Below are 23,160 nucleotides of genomic sequence, written 5' to 3'. Positions count from 1 at the left end.
TTATCACCAGGAAAGTAATGGGAAAGTAGATGATTATGTCCATGCATGGTCAGGTCTACACCTAATCCTCTACCTCATATAGGAAACCATAACAGCTTTGTGATTGTGCAGTGTCAGCTCCTTGTAAAATGTGTGTAATAGAGTGTGAGAGTCTGTGAGAGATTGTGAGAGTCTGCGAGAGAGTGTGAGAGTCTGTGAGAGAGTGTAAGAGTCTGTGAAAGTCTGTGAGAGAGTGTGAGAGTCTGTGAGATAGTGAGAGACAGTGTGTAAGAGAGTGTGAGAGTTTGTGAGAGAGTGTGAGAGTCTGTGAGAGAGTGTGAGAGACAGTGTGTAAGAGAGTGTGAGAGTTTGTGAGAGAGTGTGAGAGTCTGTGAGAGAATGTGGGAGTCTGTGAGAGAGTGAGAGAGTCTGTGAGAGAGTGAGAGACAGTGTGTAAGAGAGTGTGAGAGTTTGTGAGAGAGTGTGGGAGTCTGTGAGAGAGTGAGAGAGTCTGTGAGAGAGTGTGAGAGTCTGTGAGAGTCTGTGAGAGAGTGTGAGAGTCTGTGAGAGAGGGTGAGAGTCTGTGAGAGTGGGTGAGAGTCTGTGAGAGTCTGTGAGAGAGCAGTAGGAGTACTTGATGATACTTAATGGAAACGCTGCATAGTTTTTAATTATTTTGTTTTAAGCCTTCCCCAAACCATCGCCCTAACCTTAACCTCTTAGAATTAATACATAAACTTAAACTTTTGAGTTGTTTCTGTTTTAACCCTGTAACCATGAGTAATGAACCCTGTAACCACGCGGAATTAATGGGTAAAGAATTGACGTTCATCCAATTACGGCAAATTCCGAAGTGAAACTATGAGATCAGGTTGCCTGAGGAGGGGTGTAAGCAGTACAGGGAAGAGAGAGACCTTTCAGTATGCCCTTTCAGGCTGAAATATTCTGTTAGTTTTCGGTGTTGGGAAAGTGAATTGAAAAGAAGTTACGGAGAATCAAGGGCTGGAGAACAATTTCAGCGTCACAGAGTAGCATAGCATATTGTAGTGACTGTCTGTCCGTCCGTCTGTCTCTGTTCTGTCTGTCTGTAACAGCTAGATCTTAACCTTCTCCTCTCCTCTCCTCTCCTCTCCTCTCCTCTCCTCTCCTCTCCTCTCCTCTCCTCTCCTCTCCTCTCCTCTCCTCTCCTCTCCTCTCCTCTCCTCTCCTCTCCTCTCCTCTCCTCTCCTCTCCTCTCCTCTCCTCTCCTCTCCTCTCCTCTCCTCTCCTCTCCTCTCTAGAAGAAGTCAGTGATAGCCACCAGTCTGATAGCGGTGGTGTCACTCTTCATTGGAGTGGTCAACTACTTGGAGAAGCCCTATTTCCTCATGGAACCAGTCTTCAGCAGACAACCCCACAAGGCCTTCAAACCTCACCTGGGATACGTCAGCATCCCCAAGCAAGAGGTGATTACACACACACACACACACAAATTTAGGAACACACACACCTTAATGTACACACACACCTTGACACGGTACACACACACCTCGACACGGTACACACACACCTCGACAAGGCACACACACACCTTGACACGGTACACACACACCTCGATACGGTACACACACACCTTGACACGGTACACACACACCTCGACACGGTACACACACACACACCTCGACATGGCACACACACACCTTGACACGGTACACACACACCTCGACATGGTACACACACACACACCTCGACATGGCACACACACACCTCGATACGGTACACACACACCTTGACACGGTACACACACACCTCGACATGGTACACACACACACACCTCGACATGGCACACACACACACCTCGACACGATACACACACACCTTGACACGGTACACACACACACACCTCGACACGGTACACACACACCTCGACACGGTACACACACACCTCGACATGGTATACACACACACCTCGACATGGTATACACACACACCTCGACACGGTACACACACACCTCGACACGGTACACACACACACCTCGACACGGTACACACACACACACACACACACACTAAATCAAGCATATTTGAAAGAGAACAAATACTATTACAAATACTACCCAGGTCTGACACACACATATTTCCATCTTCAACAGAATAGAATGGGTTTTGATAGTAAATGTTAGTGAATCGAAGGTCTTCCCTCTTTGTCCAATGACACCATTAAAAGGCCTGAATTACCTTAAGATGAATAATATTCAATATTGAATACATGATCTCCAAATAGCAGCTCTCACACTTCCATAGTCGCTGGAACAGATTTACATCTATAGGTTAGGAACTCCCCTCACCTGGCAGTCATCAATCTCATCTATAGGTTAGGAACTCCCCTCACCTGGCAGTCATCAATCTCATCTATAGGTTAGGAACTCCCCTCACCTGGCAGTCATCAATCTCATCTATAGGTTAGGAACTCCCCTCACCTGGCAGTCATCAATCTCATCTATAGGTTAGGAACTCCCCTCACCTGGCAGTCATCAATCTCATCTATAGGTTAGGAACTCCCCTCACCTGGCAGTCATCAATCTCATCTAAAGGTTAGGAACTCCCCTCACCTGGCAGTCATCAATCTCATCTATAGGTTAGGAACTCCCCTCACCTGGCGGTCATCAATCTCATCTATAGGTTAGGAACTCCCCTCACCTGGCGGTCATCAATCTCATCTATAGGTTAGGAACTCCCCTCACCTGGCGGTCATCAATCTCATCTATAGGTTAGGAACTCCCCTCACCTGGCGGTCATCAATCTCATCTATAGGTTAGGAACTCCCCTCACCTGGCAGTCATCAATCTCATCTATAGGTTAGGAACTCCCCTCACCTGGCAGTCATCAATCTCATCTATAGGTTAGGAACTCCCCTCACCTGGCAGTCATCAATCTCATCTATAGGTTAGGAACTCCCCTCACCTGGCAGTCATCAATCTCATCTATAGGTTAGGAACTCCCCTCACCTGGCAGTCATCAATCTCATCTATAGGTTAGGAACTCCCCTCACCTGGCAGTCATCAATCTCATCTATAGGTTAGGAACTCCCCTCACCTGGCGGTCATCAATCTCATCTATAGGTTAGGAACTCCCCTCACCTGGCGGTCATCAATCTCATCTATAGGTTAGGAACTCCCCTCACCTGGCAGTCATCAATCTCATCTATAGGTTAGGAACTCCCCTCACCTGGCGGTCATCAATCTCATCTATAGGTTAGGAACTCCCCTCACCTGGCAGTCATCAATCTCATCTATAGGTTAGGAACTCCCCTCACCTGGCAGTCATCAATCTCATCTATAGGTTAGGAACTCCCCTCACCTGGCAGTCATCAATCTCATTGGATTTACCTCAATACCTCCCCAGTGGCATTTTACTTATTATCTCTTCACTGTAATGGTTATGTGATGTAATGGTTGGTTCTATGATGTAATGTAATGGTTGGTTCTGTGATGTACTGGTTGGTTCTGTGATGTAATGGTTGGTTCTGTGATGTAATGGTTGGTTCTGTAACGTAATGGTTGGTTCTGTGATGTAACGTACTGGTTGGTTCTGTGATGTAATGTAATGGTTGGTTCTGTGATGTAATGGTCGGTTCTGTGATGTAACGTAATGGTTGGTTCTGTGATGTAATGGTTGGTTCTGTGATGTAATGTAATTGTTGGTTCTGTGATGTAATGGTTGGTTCTGTGACATAACGTAATGGTTGGTTCTGTGATGTAATGTAATGGTTGGTTCTGTGATGTAATGGTTGGTTCTGTGACGTAATGTAATGGTTGGTTCTGTGATGATTTCAACTAGTTCTCTTCTCTGGATTATTCCTTTGTAATTCTAACGCCCCGTGTCTCTAATCCAAATGGCTCCCTATTCCCAACTCAGTGCACTGGGCTACTAGGGGCTCTGGTCAAAATCTGCCCATTATTCTTTTCAAAATGCTTCAAGCTCTGTCAAATTGGTTGTTGATCATTTCTAGACAACCATTTTCAGGTCTCGCCATAGATTTCCAAGTAGATTTAAGTCAAAACTGTAACTCGGCCACTCAGGAACATTCACTGTCTTCTTGGTAAGCAACTCCAGTGTATATTTGGTCTTGTGTTTTAGGTTATTGTCCTGCTGAAAGGTGAATTAGTCTCCCAGTGTCTGGTGGAAAGCAGCTAGCTAGCACTGCAGTGCATAAAGTGTAGTTGACTCAAACAGAGAGAAAGACAATAGTTAAACAGTTTTGACCAAATTAATTTCTTCAAAAATTGAGAGAGAGAGAGAGAGAGAGAGAGCTTAGTTTACCTTTCACTTACTTAACTAGCGAATGCAGCTAATTTACCCTACACAACAACCTGACTCAAACAAAGAGGAATGATATTTATGTTAGGTAGCTGGGTAACGCTATCCAACACTGCAACTCGGGTAAGGTGAGCTTTTGGTTGTATTAATTTATTGCCACCGGGGTGTAACTACTAAACTGCTTGCTGTACACTGTACTGCGTGATTGTACACATGGATTGGATTGTGGGTTACTAACGTTCTAGTTTGTTGACTATAACGGTAATATGGTGACAATGATGTAGGCTGTGTAGAGGTTATGGTATGAAGGTTTGGCTTGGAGAGGGTTTTTGCGCCTGGTCACAGACAGCTGTTGAGTTGTGCACTGAAGTCCACAAGCGAAGGGAAAAGGTGAGAGGAGGAGAGCGCGTAGATGCCAGATAAATAATTATACAACGAGCTAAGTGATGATGCTGTACGTGGCTGCTATGAAAGTGAACTGTGTGTGTCAGTGATCAGGGGTGTATTCATTCCGTTGATTCTGTTGAAAAACGTTTCTTAAACGAAACGAAACGGGGAGGGACCTACCTGAATTTGTCCAATAGAAACTCTCGTTTTAGTTGTTTGGACTAATGATTACACCCCAGATCAGCTAGATGCAGGCAATAGTCTGCAAGGCGGTATTGAATGTGTCACTGTCTGCCACCTCAACGTTTTCTCTCGACCTGTGTGCTCCTACGTTGTAAACTTTAATTAACAGGCTAGGTTGTAGCAACCTCATGATGGGTAGAGGGGAAATTCTACTATCATGTAGTAGCCTAAACCTATCGATGTTACATTGAGTTGAGTGATTTGGAAAATGAATGACAGTCATCCAATATGCTGTAATAGAAACAAGGCCATGTTCATAGAATATGTATATATTGTCCTCCCTCATCTTAAACGGCACCGCCCGCCCACAGAGTGCGTGTTTTGGAACAGATTCGTTACTTTCCTGGCTGGGGCCTTGTCCCAAATGGCACCCTATATAGCCTATGGGCTCTGGTCAAATGGCACCCTATATAGACTATGGGCTCTGGTCAAATGGCACCCTATATAGCCTATGGGCTCTGGTCAAATGGCACCCTATATAGCCTATGGGCTCTGGTCAAATGGCACCCTATATAGCCTATGGGCTCTGGTCAAATGGCACCCTATATAGACTATGGGCTCTGGTCAAATGGCACCCTATATAGCCTATGGGCTCTGGTCAAATGGCACCCTATATAGCCTATGGGCTCTGGTCAAATGGCACCCTATATAGACTATGGGCTCTGGTCAAATGGCACCCTATATAGCCAATGGGCTCTGGTCAAATGGCACCCTATATAGCCTATGGGCTCTGGTCAAATGGCACCCTATATAGCCTATGGGCTCTGGTCAAATGGCACCCTATATAGCCTATGGGCTCTGGTCAAATGGCACCCTATATAGCCTATGGGCTCTGGTCAAATGGCACCCTATATAGCCAATGGGCTCTGGTCAAATGGCACCCTATATAGCCTATGGGCCCTGGTCAAAAGTAGTGCGCTACATAGGGAATAGGGTACCGTTTGGGACGCACCTGGGGCTTGGTTCTGGTTGGTTCTGGTTGGTTCTCCTCCACCCCCTCCAGTATTTGTGTCTAATCAGACATTACACTGATCCCAGTGTCGGCACCTCCTCCAGGGCTAGACGAGTCCCTAAGACAAGCCCTAGTCCTGGCTGTTTAAGCTTTCACACTGAACTGGTCTGGAGCGTTTACCTTTGAACTCTAGTGTGTTTACCCCCTTAGTTTGGTTCGTCTGGACTGGTGTGAACACTACCTGCGCTCAGGAGCACACTAAACAACGCACCGTGGTTCGCAAAAAAAAAACGGTGGTCTAGGCCCGTTTGAATTCGTACCGTGGTGTGGTTCGCTGCTGGTGAGAACGCAGTCTGGACCAAACACAGGAAAAGAACCAGAGGCACGCAGTTATTATTGGTTGTTTGACTGAGAGCACATCACCTTAACTTGAGGTCTCTGAAACATTCTGTGATGATTAGGGGAGATGGGGGCTATTACCAGAGACATAGACTAGTCAATTAGAGAGGCTATTGGTCTGTGTCCTCCTGCATGTTGTTGGAAGGCTATTGGTCTGTTTCCTCCTGCATGTTGTTGGAAGGCTATTGGTCTGTTTCCTCCTGCATGTTGTTGGAAGGCTATTGGTCTGTTTCCTCCTGCATGTTGTTGGAAGGCTATTGGTCTGTTTCCTCCTGCATGTTGTTGGAAGGCTATTGGTCTGTTTCCTCCTGCATGTTGTTGGAAGGCTATTGGTCTGTTTCCTCCTGCATGTTGTTGGAAGGCTATTGGTCTGTTTCCTCCTGCATGTTGTTGGAAGGCTATTGGTCTGTTTCCTCCTGCATGTTGTTGGAAGGCTATTGGTCTGTTTCCTCCTGCATGTTGTTGGAAGGCTATTGGTCTGTTTCCTCCTGCATGTTGTTGGAAGGCTATTGGTCTGTGTCCTCCTGCATGTTGTTGGAAGGCTATTGGTCTGTTTCCTCCTGCATGTTGTTGGAAGGCTATTGGTCTGTGTCCTCCTGCATGTTGTTGGAAGACCAAAGGCAGAGCAAAAGTAATATGAAGATTGGGACGGACAAATGATGTCATGATAATCATAGACAGATTTAACGTGAGCATTTCTGTCCAATAAACAAATGACTTGCATGGACACGTGGTTTTGTTTAGGAATTTTAGTTTGTTTGACATTTGACAATGTGAAACCAACCGGACCAGATGGAAAAAAAGACAATGTAACAAATAATAGAATTCTGATTGGAACTACAGCTCAGAGCTATGTGTGGAAACACCCTATATCTCTTTACCCCTGCTTCCTGGTCCCTATGGGAGATTATGTCAATGATAAAACAGACAGTTTTGCTGGCTCAGAAGAAGGCCTCGGCTCAGTCCAAAATGGCACCCTATTCCCTATATAGAGACCTATATAGAGCCCTATGGGCCTGGTCAAATGTAGTGCACCCTCCTCTTCTCCTCTCAGTCCTCTGTCAAGCTCCTCTCAGGCCTCTGTTCAGCTCCTTTTAGTCCTCTGTTCAGCTCCTTTCAGTCCTCTGTTCAGCTCCTCTCAGTCCTCTGTTCAGCTCCTTTCAGTCCTCTGTTCATCTCCTCTCAGTCCTCTGTTCAGCTCCTTTCAGTCCTCTGTTCAGCTCCTCTCAGTCCTCTGTTCAGCTCCTCTCAGTCCTCTGTTCAGCTCCTCTCAGTCCTCTGTTCAGCTCCTTTCAGTCCTCTGTTCAGCTCCTTTCAGTCCCTTTTTCAGCTCCTCTCAGTCCTCTGTTCAGTTCCTCTCTGTCCTCTGTTCAGCTCCTCTCAGTCCTTTGTTCAGCTCCTCTCAGTCCTCTGTTCAGCTCCTCTCAGTCCTCTGTTCAGCTCCTTTCAGTCCTCTGTTCAGCTCCTTTCAGTCCCTTTTTCAGCTCCTCTCAGTCCTCTGTTCAGTTCCTCTCTGTCCTCTGTTCAGCTCCTCTCAGTCCTTTGTTCAGCTCCTCTCAGTCCTCTGTTCAGCTCCTTTCAGTCCTCTGTTCAGCTCCTCTCAGTCCTCTGTTCATCTCCTCTCAGTCCTCTGTTCAGCTCCTTTCAGTCCTCTGTTCAGCTCCTCTCAGTCCTCTGTTCAGCTCCTCTCAGTCCTCTGTTCAGCTCCTTTCAGTCCTCTGTTCAGCTCCTCTCAGTCCTCTGTTCAGTTCCTCTCTGTCCTCTGTTCAGCTCCTCTCAGTCCTCTGTTCAGCTCCTCTCAGTCCTCTGTTCAGCTCCTCTCAGTCCTCTATTCAGCTCATTTCAGTCCTCTGTTCAGCTCCTCTCAGTCCTCTGTTCAGCTCCTCTCAGTCCTCTATTCAGCTCCTTTCAGTCCTCTGTTCAACTCCTCTCAGTCCTCTGTTCAGCTCCTCTCAGTCCTCTGTTCAGCTCCTCAGGTTCACTGTTGTTCAGCTCCTCTCAGTCCTCTGTTCAGCTCCTCTCAGTCCTCTGTTCAGCTCCTCAGGTTCACTGTTGTTCAGCTCCTCTCAGTCCTCTGTTCAGCTCCTCTCAGTCCTCTGTTCAGCTCCTCAGGTTCACTGTTGTTCAGCTCCTCTCAGTCTTCTATTCAGCTCCTCTCAGTCCTCTGTTCAGCTCCTTTCAGTCCTCTGTTCAGCTCCTCTCAGTCCTCTGTTCAGCTCCTCTCAGTCCTCTGTTCAGCTCCTCTCAGTCCTCTGTTCAGCTCCTTTCAGTCCTCTGTTCAGCTCCTCTCAGTCCTCTGTTCAGTTCCTCTCTGTCCTCTGTTCAGCTCCTCTCAGTCCTCTGTTCAGCTCCTCTCAGTCCTCTATTCAGCTCCTTTCAGTCCTTTGTTCAGCTCCTCTCAGTCCTCTGTTCAGTTCCTCTCTGTCCTCTGTTCAGCTCCTCTCAGTCTTCTGTTCAGCTCCTCTCAGTCCTCTGTTCAGCTCCTCTCAGTCTTCTGTTCAGTTTCTCTCAGTCCTCTGTTCAGCTCCTTTCAGTCCTCTGTTCAGCTCCTCTCAGTCCTCTGTTCAGCTCCTTTCAGTCCTCTGTTCAGCTCCTCTCAGTCCTCTGTTCAGCTCCTTTCAGTCCTCTGTTCAGCTCCTCTCAGTCCTCTGTTCAGTTCCTCTCTGTCCTCTGTTCAGCTCCTCTCAGTCCTCTGTTCAGCTCCTCTCAGTCCTCTGTTCAGCTCCTCTCAGTCCTCTATTCAGCTCATTTCAGTCCTCTGTTCAGCTCCTCTCAGTCCTCTGTTCAGCTCCTCTCAGTCCTCTATTCAGCTCCTTTCAGTCCTCTGTTCAACTCCTCTCAGTCCTCTGTTCAGCTCCTCTCAGTCCTCTGTTCAGCTCCTCAGGTTCACTGTTGTTCAGCTCCTCTCAGTCCTCTGTTCAGCTCCTCTCAGTCCTCTGTTCAGCTCCTCAGGTTCACTGTTGTTCAGCTCCTCTCAGTCCTCTGTTCAGTTCCTCTCAGTCCTCTGTTCAGCTCCTCAGGTTCACTGTTGTTCAGCTCCTCTCAGTCCTCTATTCAGCTCCTCTCAGTCCTCTGTTCAGCTCCTCTCAGTCCTCTGTTCAGCTCCTCTCAATCCTCTGTTCAGCTCCTCTCAGTCCTCTGTTCAGTTCCTCTCAGTCCTCTGTTCAGCTCCTCTCAATCCTCTGTTCAGCTCCTCTCAGTCCTCTGTTCAGTTCCTCTCAGTCCTCTGTTCAGCTCCTTTCAGTCCTCTGTTCAGCTCCTCTCAGTCCTCTGTTCAGCTCATTTTAGTCCTCTGTTCAGCTCCTCTCAGTCCTCTGTTCAGCTCATCTCTGTCCTCTGTTCAGCTCCTTTCAGTCCTCTGTTCAGCTCCTTTCAGTCCTTTGTTCAGCTCCTCTCAGTCCTCTGTTCAGTTCCTCTCTGTCCTCTGTTCAGCTCCTCTCAGTCCTCTGTTCAGTTCCTCTCTGTCCTCTGTTCAGCTCCTCTCAGTCCTCTGTTCAGTTCCTCTCAGTCCTCTGTTCAGCTCCTTTCAGTCCTCTGTTCAGCTCCTATCAGTCCTCTGTTCAGCTCCTCTCAGTCCTCTGTTCAGCTCCTTTTAGTCCTCTGTTCAGCTCCTCTCAGTCCTCTGTTCAGCTCCTCTCAGTCCTCTGTTCAGCTCCTCTCAGTCCTCTGTTCAGCTCCTCTCAGTCCTCTGTTCAGTTCCTCTCAGGCCTCTGTTCAGCTCCTCAGGTTCACTGTTGTTCAGCTCCTCTCAGTTCTCTGTTCAGCTCCTCTCAGTCCTCTGTTCAGCTCCTCAGGTTCACTGTTGTTCAGCTCCTCTCAGTCCTCTATTCAGCTCCTCTCAGTCCTCTGTTCAGCTCCTTTCAGTCCTCTGTTCAGCTCCTCTCAGTCCTCTGTTCAGCTCCTCTCAGTCCTCTGTTCAGCTCCTCTCAGTCCTCTGTTCAGCTCCTTTCAGTCCTCTGTTCAGCTCCTCTCAGTCCTCTGTTCAGTTCCTCTCTGTCCTCTGTTCAGCTCCTCTCAGTCCTCTGTTCAGCTCCTCTCAGTCCTCTATTCAGCTCCTTTCAGTCCTTTGTTCAGCTCCTCTCAGTCCTCTGTTCAGTTCCTCTCTGTCCTCTGTTCAGCTCCTCTCAGTCTTCTGTTCAGCTCCTCTCAGTCCTCTGTTCAGCTCCTCTCAGTCTTCTGTTCAGTTTCTCTCAGTCCTCTGTTCAGCTCCTTTCAGTCCTCTGTTCAGCTCCTCTCAGTCCTCTGTTCAGCTCCTTTCAGTCCTCTGTTCAGCTCCTCTCAGTCCTCTGTTCAGCTCCTTTCAGTCCTCTGTTCAGCTCCTCTCAGTCCTCTGTTCAGTTCCTCTCTGTCCTCTGTTCAGCTCCTCTCAGTCCTCTGTTCAGCTCCTCTCAGTCCTCTGTTCAGCTCCTCTCAGTCCTCTATTCAGCTCATTTCAGTCCTCTGTTCAGCTCCTCTCAGTCCTCTGTTCAGCTCCTCTCAGTCCTCTATTCAGCTCCTTTCAGTCCTCTGTTCAACTCCTCTCAGTCCTCTGTTCAGCTCCTCTCAGTCCTCTGTTCAGCTCCTCAGGTTCACTGTTGTTCAGCTCCTCTCAGTCCTCTGTTCAGCTCCTCTCAGTCCTCTGTTCAGCTCCTCAGGTTCACTGTTGTTCAGCTCCTCTCAGTCCTCTGTTCAGTTCCTCTCAGTCCTCTGTTCAGCTCCTCAGGTTCACTGTTGTTCAGCTCCTCTCAGTCCTCTATTCAGCTCCTCTCAGTCCTCTTTTCAGCTCCTCTCAGTCCTCTGTTCAGCTCCTCTCAATCCTCTGTTCAGCTCCTCTCAGTCCTCTGTTCAGTTCCTCTCAGTCCTCTGTTCAGCTCCTCTCAATCCTCTGTTCAGCTCCTCTCAGTCCTCTGTTCAGTTCCTCTCTATCCTCTGTTCAGCTCCTTTCAGTCCTCTGTTCAGCTCCTCTCAGTCCTCTGTTCAGCTCATTTTAGTCCTCTGTTCAGCTCCTCTCAGTCCTCTGTTCAGCTCATCTCTGTCCTCTGTTCAGCTCCTTTCAGTCCTCTGTTCAGCTCCTTTCAGTCCTTTGCTCAGCTCCTCTCAGTCCTCTGTTCAGTTCCTCTCTGTCCTCTGTTCAGCTCCTCTCAGTCCTCTGTTCAGTTCCTCTCTGTCCTCTGTTCAGCTCCTCTCAGTCCTCTGTTCAGTTCCTCTCAGTCCTCTGTTCAGCTCCTTTCAGTCCTCTGTTCAGCTCCTATCAGTCCTCTGTTCAGCTCCTCTCAGTCCTCTGTTCAGCTCCTTTTAGTCCTCTGTTCAGCTCCTCTCAGTCCTCTGTTCAGCTCCTCTCAGTCCTCTGTTCAGCTCCTCTCAGTCCTCTGTTCAGCTCCTCTCAGTCCTCTGTTCAGTTCCTCTCAGGCCTCTGTTCAGCTCCTTTTAGTCCTCTGTTCAGCTCCTCTCAGTCCTATGTTCAGCTCCTCTCAGTCCTCTGTTCAGCTCCTTTTAGTCCTCTGTTTAGCTCCTTTCAGTCCTCTGTTCAGCTCCTTTCAGTCCTTAGTTCAGCTCCTCTCAGTCCTCTGTTCAGTTCCTCTCTGTCCTCTGTTCAGCTCCTCTCAGTCCTCTGTTCAGCTCCTCTCAGTCCTCTGTTCAGCTCCTCTCAGTCCTCTATTCAGCTCATTTCAGTCCTCTGTTCAGCTCCTCTCAGTCCTCTGTTCAGCTCCTCTCAGTCCTCTATTCAGCTCCTTTCAGTCCTCTGTTCAACTCCTCTCAGTCCTCTGTTCAGCTCCTCTCAGTCCTCTGTTCAGCTCCTCAGGTTCACTGTTGTTCAGCTCCTCTCAGTCCTCTGTTCAGCTCCTCTCAGTCCTCTGTTCAGCTCCTCAGGTTCACTGTTGTTCAGCTCCTCTCAGTCCTCTGTTCAGTTCCTCTCAGTCCTCTGTTCAGCTCCTCAGGTTCACTGTTGTTCAGCTCCTCTCAGTCCTCTATTCAGCTCCTCTCAGTCCTCTGTTCAGCTCCTCTCAGTCCTCTGTTCAGCTCCTCTCAATCCTCTGTTCAGCTCCTCTCAGTCCTCTGTTCAGTTCCTCTCAGTCCTCTGTTCAGCTCCTTTCAGTCCTCTGTTCAGCTCCTCTCAGTCCTCTGTTCAGCTCCTTTTAGTCCTCTGTTCAGCTCCTTTCAGTCCTCTGTTCAGCTCATCTCTGTCCTCTGTTCAGCTCCTTTCAGTCCTCTGTTCAGCTCCTTTCAGTCCTTTGTTCAGCTCCTCTCAGTCCTCTGTTCAGTTCCTCTCTGTCCTCTGTTCAGCTCCTCTCAGTCCTCTGTTCAGTTCCTCTCTGTCCTCTGTTCAGCTCCTCTCAGTCCTCTGTTCAGTTCCTCTCAGTCCTCTGTTCAGCTCCTTTCAGTCCTCTGTTCAGCTCCTATCAGTCCTCTGTTCAGCTCCTCTCAGTCCTCTGTTCAGCTCCTTTTAGTCCTCTGTTCAGCTCCTCTCAGTCCTCTGTTCAGCTCCTCTCAGTCCTCTGTTCAGCTCCTCTCAGTCCTCTGTTCAGCTCCTCTCAGTCCTCTGTTCAGTTCCTCTCAGGCCTCTGTTCAGCTCCTTTTAGTCCTCTGTTCAGCTCCTCTCAGTCCTATGTTCAGCTCCTCTCAGTCCTCTGTTCAGCTCCTTTTAGTCCTCTGTTTAGCTCCTTTCAGTCCTCTGTTCAGCTCCTTTCAGTCCTTAGTTCAGCTCCTCTCAGTCCTCTGTTCAGTTCCTCTCTGTCCTCTGTTCAGCTCCTCTCAGTCTTCTGTTCAGCTCCTCTCAGTCCTCTGTTCAGCTCCTCTCAGTCCTCTGTTCAGTTTCTCTCAGTCCTCTGTTCCTTTCAGTCCTCTGTTCAGCTCCTCTCAGTCCTCTGTTCAGCTCCTCTCAGTCCTCTGTTCAGCTCCTCTCTGTCCTCTGTTCAGCTCCTTTCAGTCCTCTGTTCAGCTCCTTTCAGACCTTTGTTCAGCTCCTGTCAGTCCTCTGTTCAGTTCCTCTCTGTCCTCTGTTCAGCTCCTCTCAGTCTTCTGTTCAGCTCCTATCAGTCCTCTGTTCAGCTCCTCTCAGTCCTCTGTTCAGTTCATCTCAGTCCTCTGTTCAGCTCCTCTCAGTCCTCTATTCAGCTCCTCTCAGTCCTCTGTTCAGTTCCTCTCAGTCCTCTGTTTAGCTCCTTTCAGTTCTCTGTTCAGCTCCTCTCAGTCCTCTGTCAAGCTCCTCTCAGTCCTCTGTTCAGCTCCTTTTAGTCCTTTGTTCAGCTCCTCTCAGTCCTCTGTTCAGCTCATCTCTGTCCTCTGTTCAGCTCCTTTCAGTCCTCTGTTCAGCTCCTTTCAGTCATTTGTTCAGCTCCTCTCAGTCCTCTGTTCAGTTCCTCTCAGTCCTCTGTTCAGCTCCTCTCAGTCCTCTGTTCAGCTCCTCTCAGTCCTCTGTTCAGCTCCTTTCAGTCCTCTGTTCAGCTCCTCTCAGTCCTCTTTTCAGCTCCTCTCAGTCCTCTGTTCAGCTCCTTTCAGTCCTCTGTTCAGCTCCTCTCAGTCCTCTGTTCAGCTCCTCTCAGTCCTCTGTTCAGCTCCTCTCAGTCCTGTGTTCAGTTCCTCTCAGTCCTCTGTTCAGCTCCTCTCAGTCCTCTGTTCAGCTCCTTTTAGTCCTCTTTTCAGCTCCTCTCAGTCCTCTGTTCAACTCATCTCTGTCCTCTGTTCAGCTCCTTTCAGTCCTCTGTTCAGCTCCTTTCAGTCCTTTGTTCAGCTCCTCTAAGTCCTCTGTTCAGTTCCTCTCTTTCCTCTGTTCAGCTCCTATCAGTCCTCTGTTCAGTTCCTCTCTGTCCTCTGTTCAGCTCCTCTCAGTCCTCTGTTCAGTTCCTCTCAGTCCTATGTTCAGCTCCTTTCAGTCCTCTGTTCAGCTCCTATCAGTCCTCTGTTCAGCTCCTCTCAGTCCTCTGTTCAGCTCCTTTTAGTCCTCTGTTCAGCTCCTCTCAGTCCTCTGTTCAGCTCCTCTCAGTCCTCTGTTCAGCTCCTCTCAGTCCTCTGTTCAGCTCCTCTCAGTCCTCTGTTCAGCTCCTCTCAGTCCTCTGTTCAGTTCCTCTCAGGCCTCTGTTCAGCTCCTTTTAGTCCTCTGTTCAGCTCCTTTCAGTCCTCTGTTCAGCTCATTTCAGTCCTCTGTTCAGCTCCACTCAGTCCTCTGTTCAGTTCCTCTCAGTCCTCTATTCAGCTCCTTTCAGTCCTCTGTTCAACTCCTCTCAGTCCTCTGTTCAGCTCCTCTCAGTCCTCTGTTCAGCTCCTTTCAGTCTTCTGTTCAGCTCCTCTCAGTCCTCTGTTCAGTTCCTCTCTGTCCTCTGTTCAGCTCCTTACAGTCCTCTGTTCAGCTCCTCTCAGTCCTCTGTTCAGCTCTTCTCAGTCCTCTATTCAGCTCATTTCAGTCCTCTGTTCAGCTCCTCTTAGTCCTCTGTTCAGCTCCTCTCAGTCCTCTGTTCAGCTCCTTTCAGTCCTCTGTTCAACTCCTCTCAGTCCTCTGTTCAGCTCCTCTCAGTCCTCTGTTCAGCTCCTCTCAGTCCTCTGTTCAGCTCCTCAGGTTCACTGTTGTTCAGCTCCTCTCAGTCCTCTGTTCAGCTCCTCTCAGTCCTCTGTTCAGCTCCTCAGGTTCACTGTTGTTCAGCTCCTCTCAGTCCTCTATTCAGCTCCTCTCAGTCCTCTGTTCAGCTCCTCTCAGTCCTCTGTTCAGCTCCTCTCAGTCCTCTGTTCAGCTCCTCTCAGTCCTCTGTTCAGTTCCTCTCAGTCCTCTGTTCAGCTCCTTTCAGTCCTCTGTTCAGCTCCTCTCAGTCCTCTGTTCAGCTCCTCTCAGTCCTCTGTTCAGCTCCTTTTAGTCCTCTGTTCAGCTCCTCTCAGTCCTCTGTTCAGCTCATCTCTGTCCTCTGTTCAGCTCCTTTCAGTCCTCTGTTCAGCTCCTTTCAGTCCTTTGTGCAGCTCCTCTCAGTCCTCTGTTCAGTTCCTCTCTGTCCTCTGTTCAGCTCCTCTCAGTCCTCTGTTCAGTTCCTCTCTGTCCTCTGTTCAGCTCCTCTCAGTCCTCTGTTCAGTTCCTCTCAGTCCTCTGTTCAGCTCCTTTCAGTCCTCTGTTCAGCTCCTCTCAGTCCTCTGTTCAACTCCTCTCAGTCCTCTGTTCAGCTCCTCTCTGTCCTCTGTTCAGCTCCTTTCAGTCCTCTGTTCAGCTCCTTTCAGACCTTTGTTCAGCTCCTGTCAGTCCTCTGTTCAGTTCCTCTCTGTCCTCTGTTCAGCTCCTCTCAGTCTTCTGTTCAGCTCCTATCAGTCCTCTGTTCAGCTCCTCTCAGTCCTCTGTTCAGTTCATCTCAGTCCTCTGTTCAGCTCCTCTCAGTCCTCTATTCAGCTCCTCTCAGTCCTCTGTTCAGTTCCTCTCAGTCCTCTGTTTAGCTCCTTTCAGTTCTCTGTTCAGCTCCTCTCAGTCATCTGTCAAGCTCCTCTTAGTCCTCTGTTCAGCTCCTTTTAGTCCTCTGTTCAGCTCCTCTCAGTCCTCTGTTCAGCTCATCTCTGTCCTCTGTTCAGCTCCTTTCAGTCCTCTGTTCAGCTCCTTTCAGTCATTTGTTCAGCTCCTCTCAGTCCTCTGTTCAGTTCCTCTCTGTCCTCTGTTCAGCTCCTCTCAGTCCTCTGTTCAGCTCCTCTCAGTCCTCTGTTCAGCTCCTTTAAGTCCTCTGTTCAGCTCCTCTCAGTCCTCTTTTCAGCTCCTCTCAGTCCTCTGTTCAGCCTCTTTCAGTCCTCTGTTCAGCTCCTCTCAGTCCTCTGTTCAGCTCCTTTCAGTCTTCTGTTCAGCTCCTCTCAGTCCTCTGTTCAGCTCCTTTCAGTCCTCTGTTCAGCTCCTTTCAGTCCTCTGTTAAGGTCCTCTCAGTCCTCTGTTCAGTTCCTCTCTGTCCTCTGTTCAGCTCCTCCCAGTCCTCTGTTCAGCTCCTCTCAGTCCTCTGTTCCTCTCAGTCCTCTATTCAGCTCCTTTCAGTCCTCTGTTCAGCTCCTCTCAGTCCTCTGTTCAGCTCCTCTCGGTCCTCTGTTCAGCTCCTTTCAGTCCTCTGTTCATCTCCTCTCAGTCCTCTGTTCAGCTCCTTTCAGTCCTCTGTTCAGCTCCTCTCAGTCCTCTGTTCAGCTCCTCTCAGTCCTCTGTTCAGCTCCTTTCAGTCCTCTGTTCAGCTCCTCTCAGTCCTCTGTTCAGTTCCTCTCTGTCCTTTGTTCAGCTCCTCTCAGTCCTCTGTTCAGCTCCTCTCAGTCCTCTGTTCCTCTCAGTCCTCTATTCAGCTCCTTTCAGTCCTCTGTTCAGCTCCTCTCAGTCCTCTGTTCAGCTCCTCTCAGTCCTCTGTTCAGCACCTTTCAGTCCTCTGTTCAGCTCCTCTCAGTCCTCTGTTCAGCTCCTTTCAGTCCTCTGTTTAGCTCCTTTCAGTCCTCTGTTCAGCTCCTCTCAGTCCTCTGTTCAGCTCCTCTCAGTCCTCTGTTCAGCTCCTCTCAGTCCTCTGTTCTGCTCCTTTCAGTCCTCTGTTCAGCTCCTCTCTGTCCTCTGTTCAGCTGCTCTCAGTCCTCTGTTCAGCTCCTCTCAGTCCTCTGTTCAGCTCCTCTCAGTCCTCTGTTCTGCTCCTCTCAGTCATCTGTTCAGCTCCTCTCAGTCCTCTGTTCAGCTCCTCTCAGTCCTCTGTTCAGCTCCTCTCAGTCCTCTGTTCAGCTCCTCTCAGTCCTCTGTTCAGCTCCTTTCAGTCCTCTGTTCAGCTCCTCTCTGTCCTCTGTTCAGCTGCTCTCAGTCCTCTGTTCAGCTCCTCTCAGTCCTCTGTTCAGCTCCTCTCAGTCCTCTGTTCAGGCAGCTGTATAAACGCTAATGTCAGCAGAAGAGGTGAGTGTGTTTGTCTCCCTACATGGTGAATGATTGAGTGTGAATAGACAGTGTTGGTCAAGGTTTCATAAGTGATTCTGCATCCTGTGGAAGTTTGCTGCGTAAAGCTGCCTACACCTGTTAAATATGTAGAAATTCACAGGTATTGACGCCTTGTCTGCATCCCAAATAGCACCCTATGTCCTCCACACTTTAACCTTTAATTTAGCATGATGTGTTATGAATGTTTAAAAAAATAAAAGTATATTTAAGGTATTTTTTAATTTGATTGACATACAGGTTACAAATGCAGATGAGAGCGATAATGTTAGAAAGTGAGCGGCGGAACAGAATATCAAAACGCTACCTCCAGGGGCATATGGGGTCCAGGGATGTGGACATGGACTACCATTAGTCCAGATCAGCCCCTGGTACCATTAGTCCAGACTAGCCCCATTAGTCTAGACCAGCCCCTGGTACCATTAGTCTAGACCAGCCCCATTAGTCTAGACCAGCCCCTGGTACCATTAGTCCAGACCAGCCCCATTAGTCTAGACCAGCCCTTTGTACCATTAGTCCAGACCAGCCCCATTAGTCTAGACCAGCCCCATTAGTCCAGACTAGCCCCTGGTACCATTAGTCTAGACCAGCCCCATTAGTCTAGACCAGCCCCTGGTACCATTAGTCTAGACCAGCCCCATTAGTCTAGACCAGCCCCATTAGTCCAGACCAGCCCCTGGTACCATTAGTCTAGACCAGCCCCATTAGTCTAGACCAGCCCCATTAGTCCAGACTAGCCCCTGGTACCATTAGTCCAGACCAGCCCCTGGTACCATTAGTCTAGACCAGCCCCTGGTACCATTAGTCTAGACAAGCCCCCGGTACCATTAGTCTAGACCAGCCCCATTAGTCTAGACCAGCCCCATTAGTCTAGACCAGCCCCTGGTACCATTAGTCTAGACCAGCCCCATTAGTCTAGACCAGCCCCATTAGTCTAGACCAGCCCCTGGTACCATTAGTCTAGACCAGCCCCTGGTACCATTAGTCCAGACCAGCCCCTGGTACCATTAGTCTGGACCAGCCCCTGGTACCATTAGTCTAGGCCAGCCCCTGGTACCATTAGTCCAGACCAGCCCCTGGTACCATTAGTCCAGACCAGCCCCTGGTACCATTAGTCTAGACCAGCCCCTGGTACCATTAGTCTAGACCAGCCCCATTAGTCCAGACCAGCCCCATTAGTCTAGACCAGCCCCTGGTACCATTAGTCCAGACCAGCCCCTGGTACCATTAGTCTAGACCAGCCCCTGGTACCATTAGTCTAGACCAGCCCCATTAGTCTAGACCAGACCCATTAGTCTAGACCAGCCCGCGGTACCATTAGTCCAGACCAGCCCCTGGTACCATTAGCCCAGACCAGCCCCTGGTACCATTAGTCTAGACCAGCCCCTGGTACCATTAGTCTAGACCAGCCCCTGGTACCATTAGTCCAGACCAGCCCCTGGTACCATTAGTCTAGACCAGCCCCATTAGTCTAGACCAGCCCCATTAGTCTAGACCAGCCCCCGGTACCATTAGTCCAGACCAGCCCCTGGTACCATTAGTCCAGACCAGCCCCTGGTACCATTAGTCCAGACCAGCCCCTGGTACCATTAGTCTAGACCAGCCCCTGGTACTATTAGTCTAGACCAGCCCCATTAGTCTAGACCAGCCCCATTAGTCTAGACCAGCCCCATTAGTCCAGACCAGCCCCCGGTACCATTAGTCTAGACCAGCCCCATTAGTCTAGACCAGCCCCCGGTACCATTAGTCCAGACCAGCCCCTGGTACCATTAGTTCAGACCAGCCCCTGGTACCATTAGTCTAGACCAGCCCCTGGTACCATTAGTCTAGACCAGCCCCTAGTGCCATTAGTCTAGACCAGCCCCATTAGTCTAGACCAGCCCCTGGTACCATTAGTCTAGACCAGCCCCATTAGTCTAGACCAGCCCCTGGTCCATTAGTCTGGACCAGCCCCTGGTACCATTAGTCTAGACCAGCCCCATTAGTCTAGACCAGCCCCTGGTACCATTAGTCTAGACCAGCTCCTGGTACCATTAGTCTAGACCAGCCCCTGGTACCATTAGTCTGGACCAGCCCCTGGTACCATTAGTCCAGACCAGCCCCTGGTACCATTAGTCTAGACCAGCCCCATTAGTCTAGTTCAGCCCCTGGTACCATTAGTCTAGTTCAGCCCCTGGTACCATTAGTCTAGGCCAGCTCCTGGTACCATTAGTCTAGACCAGCCCCTGGTACCATTAGTCTAGACCAGCCCCTGGTACCATTAGTCTAGACCAGCTCCTGGTACCATTAGTCTGGACCAGCCCCTGGTACCATTAGTCCAGACCAGCCCCTGGTACCATTAGTCTAGACCAGCCCCTGGTACCATTAGTCTAGACCAGCTCCTGGTACCATTAGTCTAGACCAGCCCCATTAGTCCAGACCAGCCCCTGGTACCATTAGTCTAGACCAGCCCCTGGTACCATTAGTCTAGACCAGCTCCTGGTACCATTAGTCTAGACCAGCCCCTGGTACCATTACTCTAGACCAGCCCCATTAGTCTAGACCAGCCCCATTAGTCTAGAACAGCCCCATTAGTCCAGACCAGCCCCTGGTACTATTAGTCTAGACCAGCCCCATTAGTCTAGACCAGCCCCATTAGTCTAGACCAGCCCCATTAGTCTAGACCAGCCCCCGGTACCATTAGTCTAGACCAGCCCCATTAGTCTAGACCAGCCCCTGGTTCCATTAGTCCAGACCAGCCCCAGGTACCATTAGTCTAGACCAGCCCCATTAGTCTAGACCAGCCCCCGGTACCATTAGTCCAGACCAGCCCCTGGTACCATTAGTTCAGACCAGCCCCTGGTACCATTAGTCTAGATCAGCCCCTGGTACCATTAGTCTAGACCAGCCCCTGGTACCATTAGTCTAGACCAGCCCCATTAGTCTAGACCAGCCCCTGGTCCATTAGTCTGGACCAGCCCCTGGTACCATTAGTCTAGACCAGCCCCATTAGTCTAGACCAGCTCCTGGTACCATTAGTCTAGACCAGCCCCTGGTACCATTAGTCTAGACCAGCCCCTGGTACCATTAGTCTAGACCAGCTCCTGGTACCATTAGTCTAGACCAGCCCCTGGTACCATTAGTCTAGACCAGCCCCTGGTACCATTAGTCTAGACCAGCCCCTGGTACCATTAGTCTAGACCAGCTCCTGGTACCATTAGTCTAGACCAGCCCCTGGTACCATTAGTCTAGACCAGCTCCTGGTACCATTAGTCTAGACCAGCCCCATTAGTTCAGACCAGCCCCATTAGTCTAGACCAGCCCCTGGTACCATTAGTCTAGACCAGCCCCTGGTACCATTAGTCTAGACCAGCCCCTGGTGCCATTAGTCTAGACCAGCCCCATTAGTCTAGACCAGCCCCTGGTCCATTAGTCTGGACCAGCCCCTGGTACCATTAGTCTAGACCAGCCCCTGGTACCATTAGTCTAGACCAGCCCCATTAGTCTAGACCAGCCCCATTAGTCTAGACCAGCCCCTGGTCCATTAGTCTGGACCAGCCCCTGGTACCATTAGTCTAGACCAGCCCCTGGTACCATTAGTCTAGACCAGCCCCATTAGTCTAGACCAGCCCCATTAGTCTAGACCAGCCCCATTAGTCTAGACCAGCTCCTGGTACCATTAGTCTAGACCAGCCCCATTAGTCTAGACCAGCCCCATTAGTCTAGACCAGCCCCTGGTACCATTAGTCTGGACCAGCCCCTGGTACCATTAGTCTAGACCAGCCCCTGGTACCATTAGTCTAGACCAGCCCCTGGTACCATTAGTCTAGACCAGCTCCTGGTACCATTAGTCTAGACCAGCCCCATTAGTCTAGACCAGCCCCATTAGTCTAGACCAGCCCCTGGTACCATTAGTCTGGACCAGCCCCTGGTACCATTAGTCTAGACCAGCCCCTGGTACCATTAGTCTAGACCAGCCCCTGGTACCATTAGTCTGGACCAGCCCCTGGTACCATTAGTCTAGACCAGCCACTGGTACCATTAGTCTGGACCAGCCCCTGGTACCATTAGTCTAGACCAGCCCCTGGTACCATTAGTCTGGACCAGCCCCATTAGTCTAGACCAGCCCCTGGTACCATTAGTCTAGACCAGCCCCTGGTACCATTAGTCTGGACCAGCCCCTGGTACCATTAGTCTAGACCAGCCCCATTAGTCTAGACCAGCCCCTGGTACCATTAGTCCAGACCAGCCCCTGGTACCATTAGTCTAGACCAGCCCCTGGTACCATTAGTCCAGACCAGCCCCTGGTACCATTAGTCTGGACCAGCCCCTGGTACCATTAGTCTAGACCAGCCCCTGGTACCATTAGTCTGGACCAGCCCCCGGCACCGTTGTGAATGTTCTATGCATGGTATGCCATCTTATTTTGGTTGAATATGATTGAGACTGTCTATGGATGATGGATTGGTCCCCACTCAGGTAAGAGATTGAATACATTTGTCTTATCTGAGCTCTCCAGTCCCTCTCTATGTCTTCGTCCCAAATGGCACCCTTTTCCCTTTAAAGTGCACTACTTTCGACCAGGGTTCATAGGGCTTTGGTCAACAATAGGGAATAGAGTGCCATTTGGGCCTCAGACTACGCCAGACAGACAGCTATAGTATATCCATCACTCAGACAAAACGCAATAGCCTACGCCAGACAGACAGCTATAGTATATCCATCACTCAGACAAAACGCAATAGCCTACGCCAGACAGACAGCTATAGTATATCCATCACTCAGACAAAACGCAATAGCCTACGCCAGACAGACAGCTATAGTATATCCATCACTCAGACAAAACGCAATAGCCTACGCCAGACAGACAGCTATAGTATATCCATCACTCAGACAAAACGCAATATTTCAATTCCTGTGACTTCAAATGTGGAAATGCAGTCTGGAATAAAAACAATGGGTGCGATTTTCAATCAGACACCTGAGTTTTGATCGCTTTGGTGACTTTTGGAATGAGAGACTGACTGCTTGGCCTGAAGTTCACAGACATTAGCATCAAGGACAAAAACAAAACACTGTTAGGAAAGTCAATGTTAGTCTGCACTGGTCTCTGGACATAGTGCAGTGCTAGCTGTGCCACTAGAGATCCTGGTTCAAATCCAGGCTCTGTCGTAGCCGACCGGGAGACCCATGGGGCGGCGCACAATTGGCCCAGCGTCGTCCAGGGTAGGGGAGGGAATGGCCGGCAGGGAGGTAGCTCAGTTGGTAGAGCGTGGCGTTTGCAACCCCAGGGTTGTGGGTTCGTTTCCAGTATAAAAAAAATAAAAATGTATGCACTAACTGTAAGTCGCTCTGGATAAGAGCGTCTGCTAAATGAGTAAAATATACTTATACATAATATTGCATATATGTACAGTATATATATATATATATGCCATTTAGCAGATATTGCATATCAGTTTCAAACCATTAATATACAGTTGAAGTCGGAAGTTTACATACACCTTAGCCAAATACATTTAAACTCAGTTTTTCACAATTCCTGACATTTAATCCTAGTAAAAATTCCCTGTCTTAGGTCAGTTAGGATCACCACTTTATTTTAAGAATGTGAAATGTCAGAATAATAGTATAAATAATTATTTATTTCAGCTTTTATTTATTTCATCACATTCCCAGTGGGTCAGAAGTTTACATACACTCAATTAGTATTTGGTAGCATTGCCTTTAAAATGTTTAACTTGGGTCAAACGTTTCGGGTAGCCTTCCACAAGCTTCCCACAATAAGTTGGGTGAATTTTGGCCCATTCCTCCTGACAGAGCTGGTGTAACTGAGTCAGGTTTGTATGCCTCCTTGCTTGCACACACTTTTTCAGTTCTGCCCACAAATGTTCTATAGGATTGAGGTCAGGGCTTTGTGATGGCCACTCCAATACCTTGAATTGTTGTCCTTAAGCCATTTTGCCACAACTTTGGAAGTATGCTTGGGGTCATTGTCCATTTGGAAGACCCATTTGCGACCAAGCTTTAACTTCCTGACTGA

At 49.2% G+C, this 23,160-nt stretch overlaps 1 protein-coding gene across 1 annotated transcript in view; it reads left to right on the top strand.

Annotated features, from left to right (window-relative positions):
• Nucleotides 1-378: 378 nt before the first annotated feature.
• Nucleotides 379-23,160, top strand: part of st6galnac3 (ST6 (alpha-N-acetyl-neuraminyl-2,3-beta-galactosyl-1,3)-N-acetylgalactosaminide alpha-2,6-sialyltransferase 3) — a gene marked incomplete at both ends in the record, with an annotated part of 28,867 nt that continues 6,085 nt past the window's right edge. Inside the window, 2 exons of the mRNA XM_084182825.1 lie at nt 379-390; nt 1,260-1,424. Of these exons, the coding sequence (XP_084038951.1) occupies nt 379-390; nt 1,260-1,424 (177 nt within the window). The remainder of the gene's footprint in view (nt 391-1,259; nt 1,425-23,160) is intronic.

Source organism: Coregonus lavaretus (assembly GCF_964263955.1).
Source record: "Coregonus lavaretus genome assembly, chromosome: 19".
In the NCBI taxonomy this organism is placed as follows: Eukaryota; Metazoa; Chordata; class Actinopteri; order Salmoniformes; family Salmonidae; genus Coregonus; species Coregonus lavaretus.
The sequence above is the reverse complement of the archived record's forward strand: the minus strand, read 5'-3'. Positions and strand labels throughout refer to the sequence as shown.